At 45.8% G+C, this 12,882-nt stretch overlaps 1 protein-coding gene across 3 annotated transcripts in view; it reads left to right on the top strand.

The window, feature by feature from the left end:
* Positions 1-10,177: 10,177 nt before the first annotated feature.
* Positions 10,178-12,882, top strand: part of MCTP1 (multiple C2 and transmembrane domain containing 1) — a gene marked incomplete at its 3' end in the record, with an annotated part of 532,993 nt that continues 530,288 nt past the window's right edge. For all 3 annotated transcript variants that reach the window (XM_079918904.1, XM_079918902.1, XM_079918903.1), the window contains exon 1: positions 10,178-10,988. In XM_079918904.1, coding sequence (XP_079775030.1) covers positions 10,269-10,988 — 720 coding nt within the window. In that variant the 5' untranslated portion in view covers positions 10,178-10,268. The remainder of the gene's footprint in view (positions 10,989-12,882) is intronic.

The raw sequence follows: 12,882 nt of genomic DNA, 5'->3' as shown, positions 1-12,882 counted from the left end.
GTCCAGGCTGGATAAGGGATGTACAGATAGAGGTCAGGGGCCCCAGCCAGTGAGAGCCAAGGGCAGGTCGAGTCATCTGGGAGCTTCTCTGGGCTCTGATTCTGGTGGGAGAGACCAGATCGTGTAAGCACAGACTTGCTTAGGATTGTTAGCAGGAAAACCCGGTGGACAAGAGGCATCACCCCCAGAGCAGAAAAGGCAGATGACACCGCCTTCAAACACTCTTTCCTGCTTTCACGAAGACGTGGAAAATCACACCCTTTCTGCATCCACCGAAGATACCTTCTTAGGAAGAGTTGGAAGAGAAGGCTCCCTTGAGAGACAAACATTTTGTCCCAAGAAGACTGTGGGCATTTTCTAAAGGGATTCTCAAAAGGATTCAATCTTGATGAGTGTTAAAATTGGGTTGAATATTTTGTTATTTTTTTCTCCATTAACCTCTGGTTGAGTGGCGTTACTCTAAAGGAAAACCAGATTCATTACAGAAAACATAAAGGAGACTATATTTTTCTTCTTATCTGCACAAAAGTTAGCAGGACTGATTTTTGATCCCAGTGCACTGCTGTTTGCAATGAGAAACTGTCCCTACACGTCCCTAGCCCTCTTGCCATATATCAAACCTCATCACTGCTCAGAGGTCCTATTTATAGATGACAGCCCCAGTAAATGATGAATACCATTTTGTTTATTTTTGGCAGCAATATTTCCACCTCAAATTAGTTTCTTAACCCGATGCTTGGGGAAAAGCACCAAGTTCCCAGGCACTGCTGTCCAGCCTGAGCCAAGTCTGTGCAAGGCCAGACCTGATGTCTTCGGAGTTCAGGCTATTATCTGATATATCCTGACAGAGACAAACAATTCTCGATCTTGGAGTGGTTACACTGTGGTGAGATCCCATCTGCTGAATTGTAGAATTGAATGAGAAATAGATCCACAAATACTGGGGGTGGTGGGGAGTAAGGATGGATTATACCTAAGGTCCCCTAAAATGTGTTGCTACCTGTAATGATCTCACTGGTTCCACCACTGACTTTACATGAGGCCTGGGCTAAGTCCCCTCATATCTTGATTTCGCAGGTGTTCAGTTGAAGGGGGAAAACATACCTGTACTTTCTATATAACTACATGACCAGAATTTAGAGGTTTAACTGTGGATGATGGCAGAAGTCAAGATTAAGAACAAACACGGGGGATGGACTTACAGGCTACAAATCAGGGTCTGAGAAATATATTTTAGCCAACTGAGTTTCATTTAAGGTAATTTTCTTCATAAAAGACATTGTACTTGATTTAATTTTTCTAAGGATGTTTATAGACATTTAGTAACTCCATTTTTCCTTCCATTTTCCTACTTCCCCTATGTGATTCAGAGGAAAGTTCAGTTCAGAATAAAACCATACAAAAGGGCTTCCCTGGTGGTGCAGTGATTAAGAATCCGCCTGCCAATGCAGGGAACACGGGTTCGATTCCTGATCCGGGAAGATCCCACATGCCGCAGAGCAACCAAGCCCATGTGCCACGGCTACTGAACCTGCGCGCTAGAGCCCGCGAGCCACAACTACTAAGCCCACGCGCTGCAACTACTGAAGCCTGCGCACCTAGAGCCCGTACTCTGCAACAAGAGAAGCCACTGCAATGACAAGCCCGCACACTGCAACGAAGAGTAGCCCCCGCTCGCCACAACTAGAGAAAGCTCGTGCGCAGCAACGAAGACCCAACACAGCCAAAGATAGATAGATAGATAAATAAATAAATAAAAAGAAAACCCTGCTTTATTAAAAAAAATCAAAAATTTCATCTACTTAGTTCTTGCCTGTGCATTTTCTAGGCAGGCATTTTTAAACAGGGCTTGCCAGAAAGGCAGTTAAATTTTCAGGCACCGGTTTGAAATCAATAATGTATATTTCTTAAATAACCATTTTATCTCACTTAGGGGAAAATGTGTGAGTTGGGGGATTGGATTCAAAATAAACTAAAAACTGGTTGCAACCTGGAAAGCATTATGTTAGAAGAAAATAGGGGAGAAGTATGAGTCTAATTAGCAAAAGGGCCAGATTCAAAATAACACAGCAAAGATGAAAGGTCTGCCCTGTTTAGCTAGTCTCTTAGTGTTCTTATCATTGATGAATGTCAGTCTTCATTCTGTTACTTTGTAAATCTGAGCCAGTTCCTCTGGGTTTAATACCCCACTGTGAATGAGGCAATCTGGGGAGATGTAGCCTTTTTTCTGGTCTACAATGAGGATGTGTCAATCAGGATGCTTTGGGCTCTAGGAAACTGGTGGTACGCAGGATTTTAAAGATGTCCCCTCAAGATTCCTGTCCCTAGTTACTCAGTCGAATGCTAGTATAGGTACAGGTGGGGAGGGACTTTGTAGATGTAATTAAGTTTTCTAATCAACTGACCTTAATATAGGGACATTATCCTGGGTTACTCAGGTGGGCCTAATGTGATCACATGAGCCTTTAAAACTAGAAGACAGCAGAGGAGTCAGTAAGAGAGATGAAGCAGAGGGTGAGGTCTGAGAGACTGGAAGTGTGAGAAGGACTCAATTTGTCCTTGTTGGCTTTGAAGACAGGGAAGAGGGCCAGGAGTCAAGGATGTGGGCAGTCTCTAGAAGCTTAGTATGACCACTGCCCCTCGTTCCTGTGGAAAACCAGCAAGGAAACAGCAACCTCAGATCTGCAAGTCCGTAGAACTTAATTCAGCCAACAATCTGAATGAGCTTAGAAGCAGATTCTTCTCTGGAGCCTCCAGAAAGGAGTGCACTCCTGCCAATACCTTGATTTCGGTCTTGGGAGAGCTGAAGCTGAAGAAGCAGCTGAACCACTCCATGCCTGGACTTCTGACCCACAGACACTGTGAGGTAACAAGTGGGTGTTGTTTTATGCAGCTAAATTTATGGTAATTCGTTGTGACAACAATAAGAAACTAATATAAAATTCAGCTAAAGCTAGCTAAAAACCTAGATAAATTAACTTTCTAATTAATAATAAATGGATAACTACATAATAATAGTATCAGGGTTAAGGAAGGCCTCAGGTTGACTGATTCTGTAGCTCAATGACATCCTCAAGCGTCGAGGTTGTTTTCCATCTCTCTTCTCTGCTAACTTGGGTGTTCGCTTCACCCTCAGTTTCATAACAAAATGGCTGCGGCAGTTCCAGCCATCGCACCAAACACCAAAACGTGTAGATAAAGAGATCATTTCTTCTGTGCTTCTTCCTTGTGAGTGAAGAAGCCCCTCAAATGACTGCTCCTCTGTGTCAGAGTCTGCTTGTTGTCCCCCCATATTCACCTTCCCCTTTTTCCTCAGTAACAAAATCCAGATTTTTAGCTGGGCACATAACTGCCCAGAATAAAGATTTATGGCTAGGCATGGCCATGTGCTGAAGTTCTAACCCTTGGGCTATTAGAAGAGTTGGGAAGTAACTTTAAAGCAAGAGGCATATTCTTCTTCACCCTTTCCTCCTGTTTGCTGGCTGGAAGGTGACTGTCATGGTAGAAACTCCACTGACGATCTTGGAATTTACAGTGACTTGGGGAATGGTAGGCATGTGTGGTGGAGCAACAAGATAGAAGAAATGCCATACTAGGTCTGGATGATGACCTTCAGGCTTACTGAACATACTTAAGGTTTATGTGTTACTCACAGTTGAATCCAGTCCCAAGTAATACACTCTTATAGTTTCCAGGAATGGTTACAGGTCTGAGAAAAGGGATAGAATGATCATGATCAGTTGCGAATAATTTTCCAGTGCGTAATACTTAGGCATCTACTCTAGGAGGTCAGTGGACCATATCAAGGAGGTAAATCATAGATGAATACTCTGGTTCTCAAGGGGTCTCACTTTCAGGGGATAGACTATAGGCTCTGGGATAACTTGTGTCTTTCTAGTCTTTATAAGAGAATTGTATGACCCAAAGGAATCTTGGAGGACATTACTTTTATTCTCATAGAGTGCTCAAATTGGGAATCTCATTAGCTAGAGTTGGAAATGTCTCTATAATGTGCCTTACTTTGGGTCCCCCCAGAAGCTAAGTTGGCAACAAGGATTCAAATGCAAGCAGTTTATTGATGAGGCACAGGGACCAGAGGTAGGGTAGGGGGCATGTGAGACAGGAACAAAAGGAAGCTGAGAAGGGGCATGTTTCAAGCCAACCAGTACAGAGGGCACTGGAACTGGGAGCAGTATAGAGTCCCTGCCTCTGAGTTATTGAAACACCTGCACATCAATGCCAGCACTCATTGGTTGAGGGCTGTTCCAGGCACTTGGAGGGAGAAGGGATGCAATTTGGAAGACAGCCTTCAGGTGGAGAGATCAGATACCTTCACTGAAGTGCTGAGGCCTAAGGGATAGGAGTAGGGCCCTAACAGCTTCTGCAGCAGGGTATATATTCAAAGGTATTTTTTTCCTTTTTTTTAAATTGAAGTATAGTTGATTTACAATGTTGTGTTAGTTTCTGGTTTACAGCAAAGTGATTCAGATATACATATACATATATATGTATATTCAGATATATATATAATTTTTCATATTCTTTTCCATTATGGTTTATTACAAGATATTGAATATAGTTCCCTGTGCTATACAATAGGACCTTGATGTTTATTCATTCTATATATAATAGTTTGCATCTTTCAAGGGGGTTATTTACACGCCCATCCAGTAGTACCTGTCTTTGTATCACCACGGAAAGTAGGAAATCAGACCAGGCAGGAGTAGATGGATTGTATCCTACACTGGAGATTTGTTTCAGAAGCTTACATCATCTTTAAGCTGAAAGGGACCTTAGAGAGAAACTAGTTCTTTTTTTGTTTTTTTCATTTTACTAGTGAAAAACGGAGGCTCCAAGGGCTGCCTGTGGTGACAGAGCCTTCAGATGCAGCACCAAGCCCATGTCCATGTCTTCTGACATTGTGTAGCACAGAACTGGCACTGAGAGGTGGGCAGGGGAGGCTTTGGCTCCCTCCAAATCTCCAAGAACCCCTTCTTCTCTTCTTTTATATGGACAAGTGAGTTTTTAAAAATTATGCAAGCATAGCTTCAATTCCCCCCTCTCTAATTTAAGCTGCATGGACAATCCTATGTCCTTCCCACACAGAAATTCCAGAACATCTCTTGGTCTAGGACTCTAGAATTGTTTACCACCCTGGTTAAGATGAAAATAGGAAGTGGCTTACGTTAAACAGAATAAACAGAAACAGCTCCTCTGAAGTTACCTAACATTAAGCTGCTTTTGAGAACTTTGAGAAAACTTTCAAGGAAGAAATGAAAACTTGTTCATGGCCGAACGGGAATTTATTCTGTTAAGCTGACTGTATAGTCAGCAGCCATCTCAGCATGTGGAATTGTGACAACTGGCTTCTTGGTTTTGAAGGGTTCAAAGTGCTTCTTTCCACACAGGCAAGGATTTTCCATGTGAGGAGGAACAAGTCCGTCTGGTAGCTTTTCTTGGTTTTGGTTACAAGGTGGTGATAACTTCTCTCTTGTGGACAGGCTTTCCTCTTCAGAAATGCTGCCTCCATTTGGCTTTTAGTTGGGTCCTTGTGAGGTGGGTCAGCCCAATAGATATTGTTGTCCCCATTTCAGAGACTGAGAGAGAACATGACGGCCTGAAGGCATCTGGCCCAGTGCCATGAGCTGGGACTGCAGCCAAGGCTCCACTGATGAGAGGGTTCTGTAAGTGCCATTTCGTTGGCCTTTAACTCAATTAGTCCCAGAAACGTTGTTTTGGGGCCTGCACTTATGTCCTTGATCTCATCAAGTGGAAGTTGTGGTTCTGCCCAGGACGGTCTTGTTGCTCACCCAAGGTAAGGACATGGATCACTGCCTATTTTGAGGCCTCTTTCAATTATTTTATTCTATTTATTTATGCATACATTTAAAATTAAATAAGTTCTGCGGCTTTGGAATCTTGTAGACTTGGGATCTGCTAATTACTCAGTGAGTGACTTTGTAAGATCACTTAACATGCCTCATACTTGGTTCCTTCGTCTATAAAATGGGGTTGCTGTGAAGATTACATATGGTAAAGGATGCAAACCATTTAGCATTACACTTGAGCACCCCACATCCAAACTATGGCTAGTTGTCTCAGTTCTATCTTCAAAACATTGTGTATCTAGAATTTCACCACTTTAACCACTTCTCACCTACCACCTCTGTCAAAGCCACCATTGTCCCTTACATATATATTTATAGTGATGGTCCTACCCAAGGTCTGTTCCCACCCATTCCCTTCCTGCACTTTATTGCCTAGGGGCCAGAGTGAGTCTTTTATTTTATTTTTTTAATTATTATTATTTTTTTTTGTGGTACGCGGGCCTCTCACTGTTGTGGCCTCTCCCATTGCGGAGCACAGGCTCCGGACGCGCAGGCTCAGCGACCATAGCTCAGGGGCCCAGCCACTCCACGGCATGTGGGATCTTCCCAGACCGGGGTACGAACCCGTGTCTCCTGCATCAGCAGGCGGACTCTCAACCACTGTGCCACCAGGGAAGCCCCCAGAGTAGCCCCCAGAGTGAGTCTTTTAAAATGAAAGTTGGATCACAGAGAAACTCTACTCAAGCTCCCCAGTGACTTCCCATCCCAACCAAGCCCAAAGTCCTCACTGTTGACCAGAGTCCTCCGTGATCTGGCCCTTAGCGTCTCTCAACACCTTCTCCTCCCATCCCCTCTTGCTCTCTGTTCCAACTATTTTGTCTTTCTTGCTCTTCCTCAAGCTGAGCATGTCCCTGTTTCAGCCTCTTTGCACTTAACGCTCCCTTTTCCTGGAAAAATTTGCCCTTAGATTCACTACTTGGTACCCTCCCTCACTTCCTTGAGTTCCTACTCAAATATGACCTTATCTGTCACCTTCCCAGCCTCTTGTATATCAATGTGTGATGCATATATTAATTTCATATTCATTCAAGCAATAGATGCTCTATAAATATTTAAGATGCTTAGTAAATTGTCATGAAGGAATAGCTAACCTTTACTGAAGTCTTGCTATGTGCCCTGAATTTTGCTTTCCTTTGCAGGTGGCAATCTATCTTCTTGGTGTATTCTGTCACCTGTTAGAGATCTTAGCTCAGATGATGTCTCCAACAAATCTTCCTTGATCAGTCAAGCCAGAAGTGATTCTTGACTCTTCTGTATTCCCTTAGTGATCACTTGGTACCATTCACTGTCCCCTGGTGTTGTAGAGTTTTTTTATAAGTATCTTTTCTTAAATATAACAAGACATTTGATGGCAAGGACCATATCTAGTGCAATTTTATGTAATACACAATTTGCAGGGCAGCCTCTCAATTTATAATCCACTTCAGATATTTAGGAAAAGTTTCATATGCTCTCACCAGTTCTATAAATGAATTCACATTGATGGATAAGTGTTATTTGGGATTGTAGATTTCAGAATCCAAAATCTCAGAGTTAGTATGTCCAAGGCAAAATTAGGTAGAAGAGAAAAATGAAAACATAAAGCTACAAAAGGCCATTAAATGTATCATTAAAGACTATATGAACATAAGGTTGAATTGTGTAGAGTTATCTCCATGGGTCCATGGCTCCTTATGAAAAAATCTGACAAACGACATATCTATAGAGTTTTGGTAAGAAGCAATGATCATTTCTTCTCAATTTGCTATAGTAATCATTTATCTCTTTACTTATCTTCTCTGTGCTTTTATTTATGACATCCTAGAAAAACTAGTAACAAAATATTTTTCCTATGCTGCAGAGAAGCCTTCTGGATATAACAGTTTCTTTTCCGGGCTATCAGAGTAGCTCTATATTGAGGTAATTTTTAATGGTTGTGGTATTTTCAGTGTGACTCTCTAGTGTGGAAAAGCCCCGGGCACTGAGTGAAGTCGTTTTTCACTTAATCCTTAAAACAGCCCTGTGAGGTAGGTATTAGTGAGTCATATCGTATCACCCTCATGCTTAAAAACCCTCCAGGGCTTCCCTGGTGGCGCAGTGGTTGAGAGTCCGCCTGCCGATGCAGGGGACACGGGTTCGTGCCCCGGTCCGGGAAGATCCCACATGCCGCAGAGTGGCTGGGCCCGTGAGCCATGGCCACTGAGCCTGCGTGTCCGGGGCCTGTGCTCCGCAACGGGAGAGGCCACAACAGTGAGAAGCCCGCATACTGCAAAAAAACCCCAAACCCCCCCCCAAAACCCCAAAAAACACCCCCTCCACATGGCTCCCCATTTCACTTACAGGAGACCCAAGCTCTTACTATGGCTATAGGAGCCAACCCACAAGGACCCTGCTCACTTCTTCCCTTCCATCTTTTTCCAACTCTACCCACCTTTCTCCACATTATTTGGAGTGGTTCCGTCTGTCCTTGAACAGGCCCAGCCAAGCTGCTTCCTGCCTTGGGGCCTTTGTACCTGCTGTTCCTTCTGCCTGGAATGCTGTAATCAGATCCTTCAATGGCTGTTTCGTCCTCATTAAGTCTCAACTTAAATTTTAGCTTCGTAGAGAGACTCTCCCATACATATAATGTTAAAAAAAAAAAAAAACCCAAAAAACCTTCTGTATGGGGTTGTCAGATATAGCAACTAAAAATACAAAACACTCAGTAAAATCTGAATTTCAGATAAACAACAAAGAGTATTTTGGTACGTCTTGTGCAATGTTTGGGACATACATATACTCAAACATTATTCATTCCTTGTTTATTTGAAACTCAAATTTAATTGGCTGTCCTGCAATCTACCTGGCAACCCCACCTCCACAGCCGCTCTGTGTGATCTCCTGTTTTATTTTCTCCGTGGGACATTTCACCATTAGAAATTCTGTTTGATTCTCCCACTGGAACATGGGCTCCATGAGGGTGGGGCCCTCTCCGCCTTGCTCACAGCTGCATCCTCAGAGCCTATCATATGGTCCGACACAAATAAATGATTACACATAGTAGGTGCTCAATACATATTTGTTAAGTATTTGTTATAAAGGAAAAATAGAAGAATAAAAAGCTTAAAGAGGTTGGTAACATATCCAGGGCATACTGCCAGCTGGATGAGATTGGAATTAGACAATACGGTGCCAAAGCTCTTCTGAGTTTTCCACATTTTGGGGTGTGGAAGGCAGTGGAGTTGAGAAGGGGCATTGTGTCACCTGCCATTCAAGAGGCTCTCAGTAGAATCAGAAGACCCTGGGAGCAGTAGATTTCGGGAGAAACAAAGTCTAAATGAGCCTTTCCCATTTGCTTTGCACGTAACCAAAGGAAAACGCACTTGAGTGAAAAGAACAAGGTACTCTGCGTTTGGAACGGGGTCAGAGGCAGTGCGCATCCTCCATGTCTTCGGACACGGTCAACTCCCTGCAACTTGAGGGCTGGCTTTATTGTCAGACTCCGGAAACCTCTAAACCCGGATCACAAGAGAAACTAACGGCACAAGCAAAGAGCGGGGAGGGGCGGATCAGGATGAAGTCAAGACAGAAGAAATCGAACTCTGGTCTTGGGCCCAGGCCGGGCAGCGGGGCGGGGGCAGCGGCGTTCAGCCTCAGAACTCGGTCAGCTTCACCTCTTGGTGTGGACACTGGGCGCTTCGCAGGACCCACTGAAGGCGCATAATCTCCACTCGAGCTCACTTCGTCGGACCTAGGATGATTGCCGGAGGGCGAGTCTAGCGGCCGGCCCGGAGCTAGCTGCGTGGGTAACAGTGGTCGGATCCTGGGGCGCAGCCTGGCTCTGGTCCCTAACCAGCTCCACCCGGCTCTCGCCAGCGCGTCCTCCCACCCAGGAGCTGGAGGATGGTCCCGGGGCGCGCCGAGTGTCTTCAGCCCGATCCTCCCTGTTGTGTGAGTCGCACGCGCGCCCAGTTCGGAGGCAGCCACCCTCGCCGCTGCTGACAGGTGCTGCCCGGAGGGCGTCGGGTGCGGTCCCAGGCGCAGCTGGAAACGCACGCCCGGTGCGTGTAGCGTCCCGAGCCCGGAGCCAGAGAGGAGAAGGGGCCAGGGCGCGGCCTGGGGGACTCCAGTGGACTGGAGCCGCGGAGCGCGGAGCTAGAAACTTTGCGGCGGCCGAGATTTGGCTACAGCGCCAGCCCACCCCCGCGGGTGCGGGAGGAAGAGGCAGCGCCGGAGTCCCGCGGCCGGAGAGCCTCGGCGGCGGCGGCGTCTTTTCCACGCTCTGGCCTGAAGCCGCCGGTCACTCCCGGCTTCTGCTGCTGCGTCCGCCGTCGTCGCTGCCACCGCGGGGCTCCGGGAGGAGGCGCAGCCGGAGCGGACGGAGAAGAAGGAGGAGGGGAGCGGAGGAGCAGGGGGTGAAGGATGGAGCCCCCGGCTGTCGCGGCGGGCTCGCCCGAGCCTGCGGCGGCGTCCTCTTCCTTCCAGGCCCGGCTCTGGAAGAACCTGCAGCTAGGGGTGGGCAAGAGCAAGGGCGGCTGGGGCGGGCGCGCGGGGGTACCCGAGCGCCGCACTGCGGACACCCCGTCGCCCTCCCCGCCACCCCCGGGGGGTAGGCGGGACGCACTGGCCGGCTTGGGTGGCGCGGGCAGCAGGTGGAGCGGCTTCAAGAAACGGAAGCATGTGCTGGACCGCGTCTTTTCCTCCTCCCAGCCCAACCTGTGCTGCTCCTCGCCGGAGCCTCTCGAGCCCGAGGGTGCGAGCAGAGCGGAGCAGGGGTCCACGCTGCGCCGCCGGATCCGCGAGCATTTGCTTCCCGCGGGCAGGGGCCCGGTGGCAGCCGCCGGAGCAGCCGGAGTGACGCCTCCTGGCGGACGCTCTCCGGACTCAGCTTGCTCTTCGTCCTCTGCCTCATCCTCCCTGTCCTCCTCACCCCAGCCGCCCCCGAGGGGGGACCGCGCCCGAGATGAGGGTGCACGGCGTCGGGGCACCGCGGCGCACTTGTGCCATCAGAAGAGTTCCTCCCTGCCGGGCACCGCCTGCTTGGAGCAGCTGCTGGAGCCGCCGCCGCCGCCTCGAGCTGAGCCAGCACGGAGCCGAGCAGAGCCGCGAACCACGAAGGGCGAGGCGCGCGGCAGCAGACGGGTGAGTGACAGGTGGGCGCGGCCCGAGCCTAGGTGCGCGGGGCCACGCCTCCAGCTGTGGGCGATCGAGACCCCGGGAGTTGCTGGCGGGGTAGGGGTGCTACCAAGTTCACGCAGTGGAAAGAAAACGTCCCGCTCCTGCTTAGTAGAGTACTGACTTGCGCTCTGACTTTACTTTTGACAGAAATAATACCTACTGCTAGAAGCTGTTTGAGTAGCTTTCCCAGTTGCCGATGAAAGTGGAAGTATTAATTGTAGCCAAATAGGAGAGGAATAAAGTTAGACACAAAATGGGTACTTTTTGGAGATCTCCTAAAAGGACTGTCCAGCTAAGTCTCATCTTGTCAAAAGAAAAACAAGCAAACCCAACAACTTGCAGGGAAAATTAGAAATGCGAGGAGGTGAATTAATGGCAAACGTGAGGTCATGTCTTGGGGAAACCCTTTAGGCAGAAGTCTGTTCATCTTCCAGCCCTCCCTTCTCAAAACTTTCTGCTGCGAGTGGATCGCTGCTTAACAAATAGCGTGAGTGTCGCTTCCGAGTTAAACCGATGTTCCTATGGCCTTTTTTGTTTTGATAGTCATCTGAAGTAGTTGCGTTTAGATTATTCTGCTGTAGACGTGATGTTGACTCTCTGGTCAGGCAAGAGTCAAGTAAAAATGTACCTGTAAGATCTGTAAAGCGTTCCACTGAGCGGCAGCTTTTACTCCCTCGGTTTTGTGGAGGCAATGTTCTCCTTTTGTAAATTTTTATCAAATCGTGTTAATGCTAGCAAATATTTTGAAAGTTCCATTCTGCCAGAGACCTAAAGAACTCTTTTCTGCCAATACATCTTATTTTATTTAAATTCTAATTATTTTGACTCTGATTAATTGTTAGGTTAATGACATATACATTAAAACTTTAATTAGATTAAAAGTTGGGTCACAAAAACCATGAGGCCATGCGTTGAAGGGTAAGATATGGGAATAGATGGGATTTCACTTGAAAATGTTTATAGTTTATTGGCTAATTTATTAGGGTAATTTCAGAAAGTAAACCAGAATACTAGTATGTTTTGTTGTTTAATAAACAAAATTGCTTGCAGTAACCTGCTGTTACTAATGCTCTAGAAAACACCTGATGGCTTAGTAAAAGGTTACAGTTATTCTCAGAAGCGTAGGCGAAATAATACTGACAAAAAGCCTAAATAAACCTATCTTTCCTTTTATCTTGAAAGAGAATTGACTAGACCTCCTGTTTCTGGTTCCAAAATGAGGTAAAAAGTGGTTTTAAAAAGATTGTTTAAATTCAGTGTAGATGAATACTATATATTTAAAAAATATTTGTATTTGAGTGTGTACCTAATCCTAATGTATAAGAATTTTAGAGCTGGGGTACTTGCTTACATTTGTTTTTATTAACTTTTATGATCAAGAATGATAAAAAATAAGAATTGAATTAGTTTGGAAGGCAGAGATCATATTGCTGCAAATGTTAACTTACTAAATAACTTTGCAGTTCACTGAACCAAGATATTTTCACAGTGAAAGCAGAGAATTCAGAATTAATCTTTATATTCATTTTTACCCAAACGTTTTCAGACACTATCAATCTTTATTTGAAAAACTGCTATGTAAATATAAATTTTGTATACAAAAGACCAAAAAACCTTTTTTGAGAGGATACTAAACAAACATTATTGTGTGTGCCTTCACTATATGTTGGGCACTTCCATGATTTAATCCTCATAGCTGCCCTACATGATAGAAGTTCTTGTTCCTATTTTATGCATTAGGAAATCAATGCTCAGAGAAATTAAATAATCTTTCCAAGGTCACATGATTAATATATGACAGAGAGAGTTTTTGTCATTCTCCACAATGTTTTTCCATCGCTACAGCTACGTTTGACAA

This window comes from Stenella coeruleoalba (genome assembly GCF_951394435.1).
Source record: "Stenella coeruleoalba genome assembly, chromosome: 3".
NCBI lineage: Eukaryota > Metazoa > Chordata > Mammalia > Artiodactyla > Delphinidae > Stenella > Stenella coeruleoalba.
The sequence above is the reverse complement of the archived record's forward strand: the minus strand, read 5'-3'. Positions and strand labels throughout refer to the sequence as shown.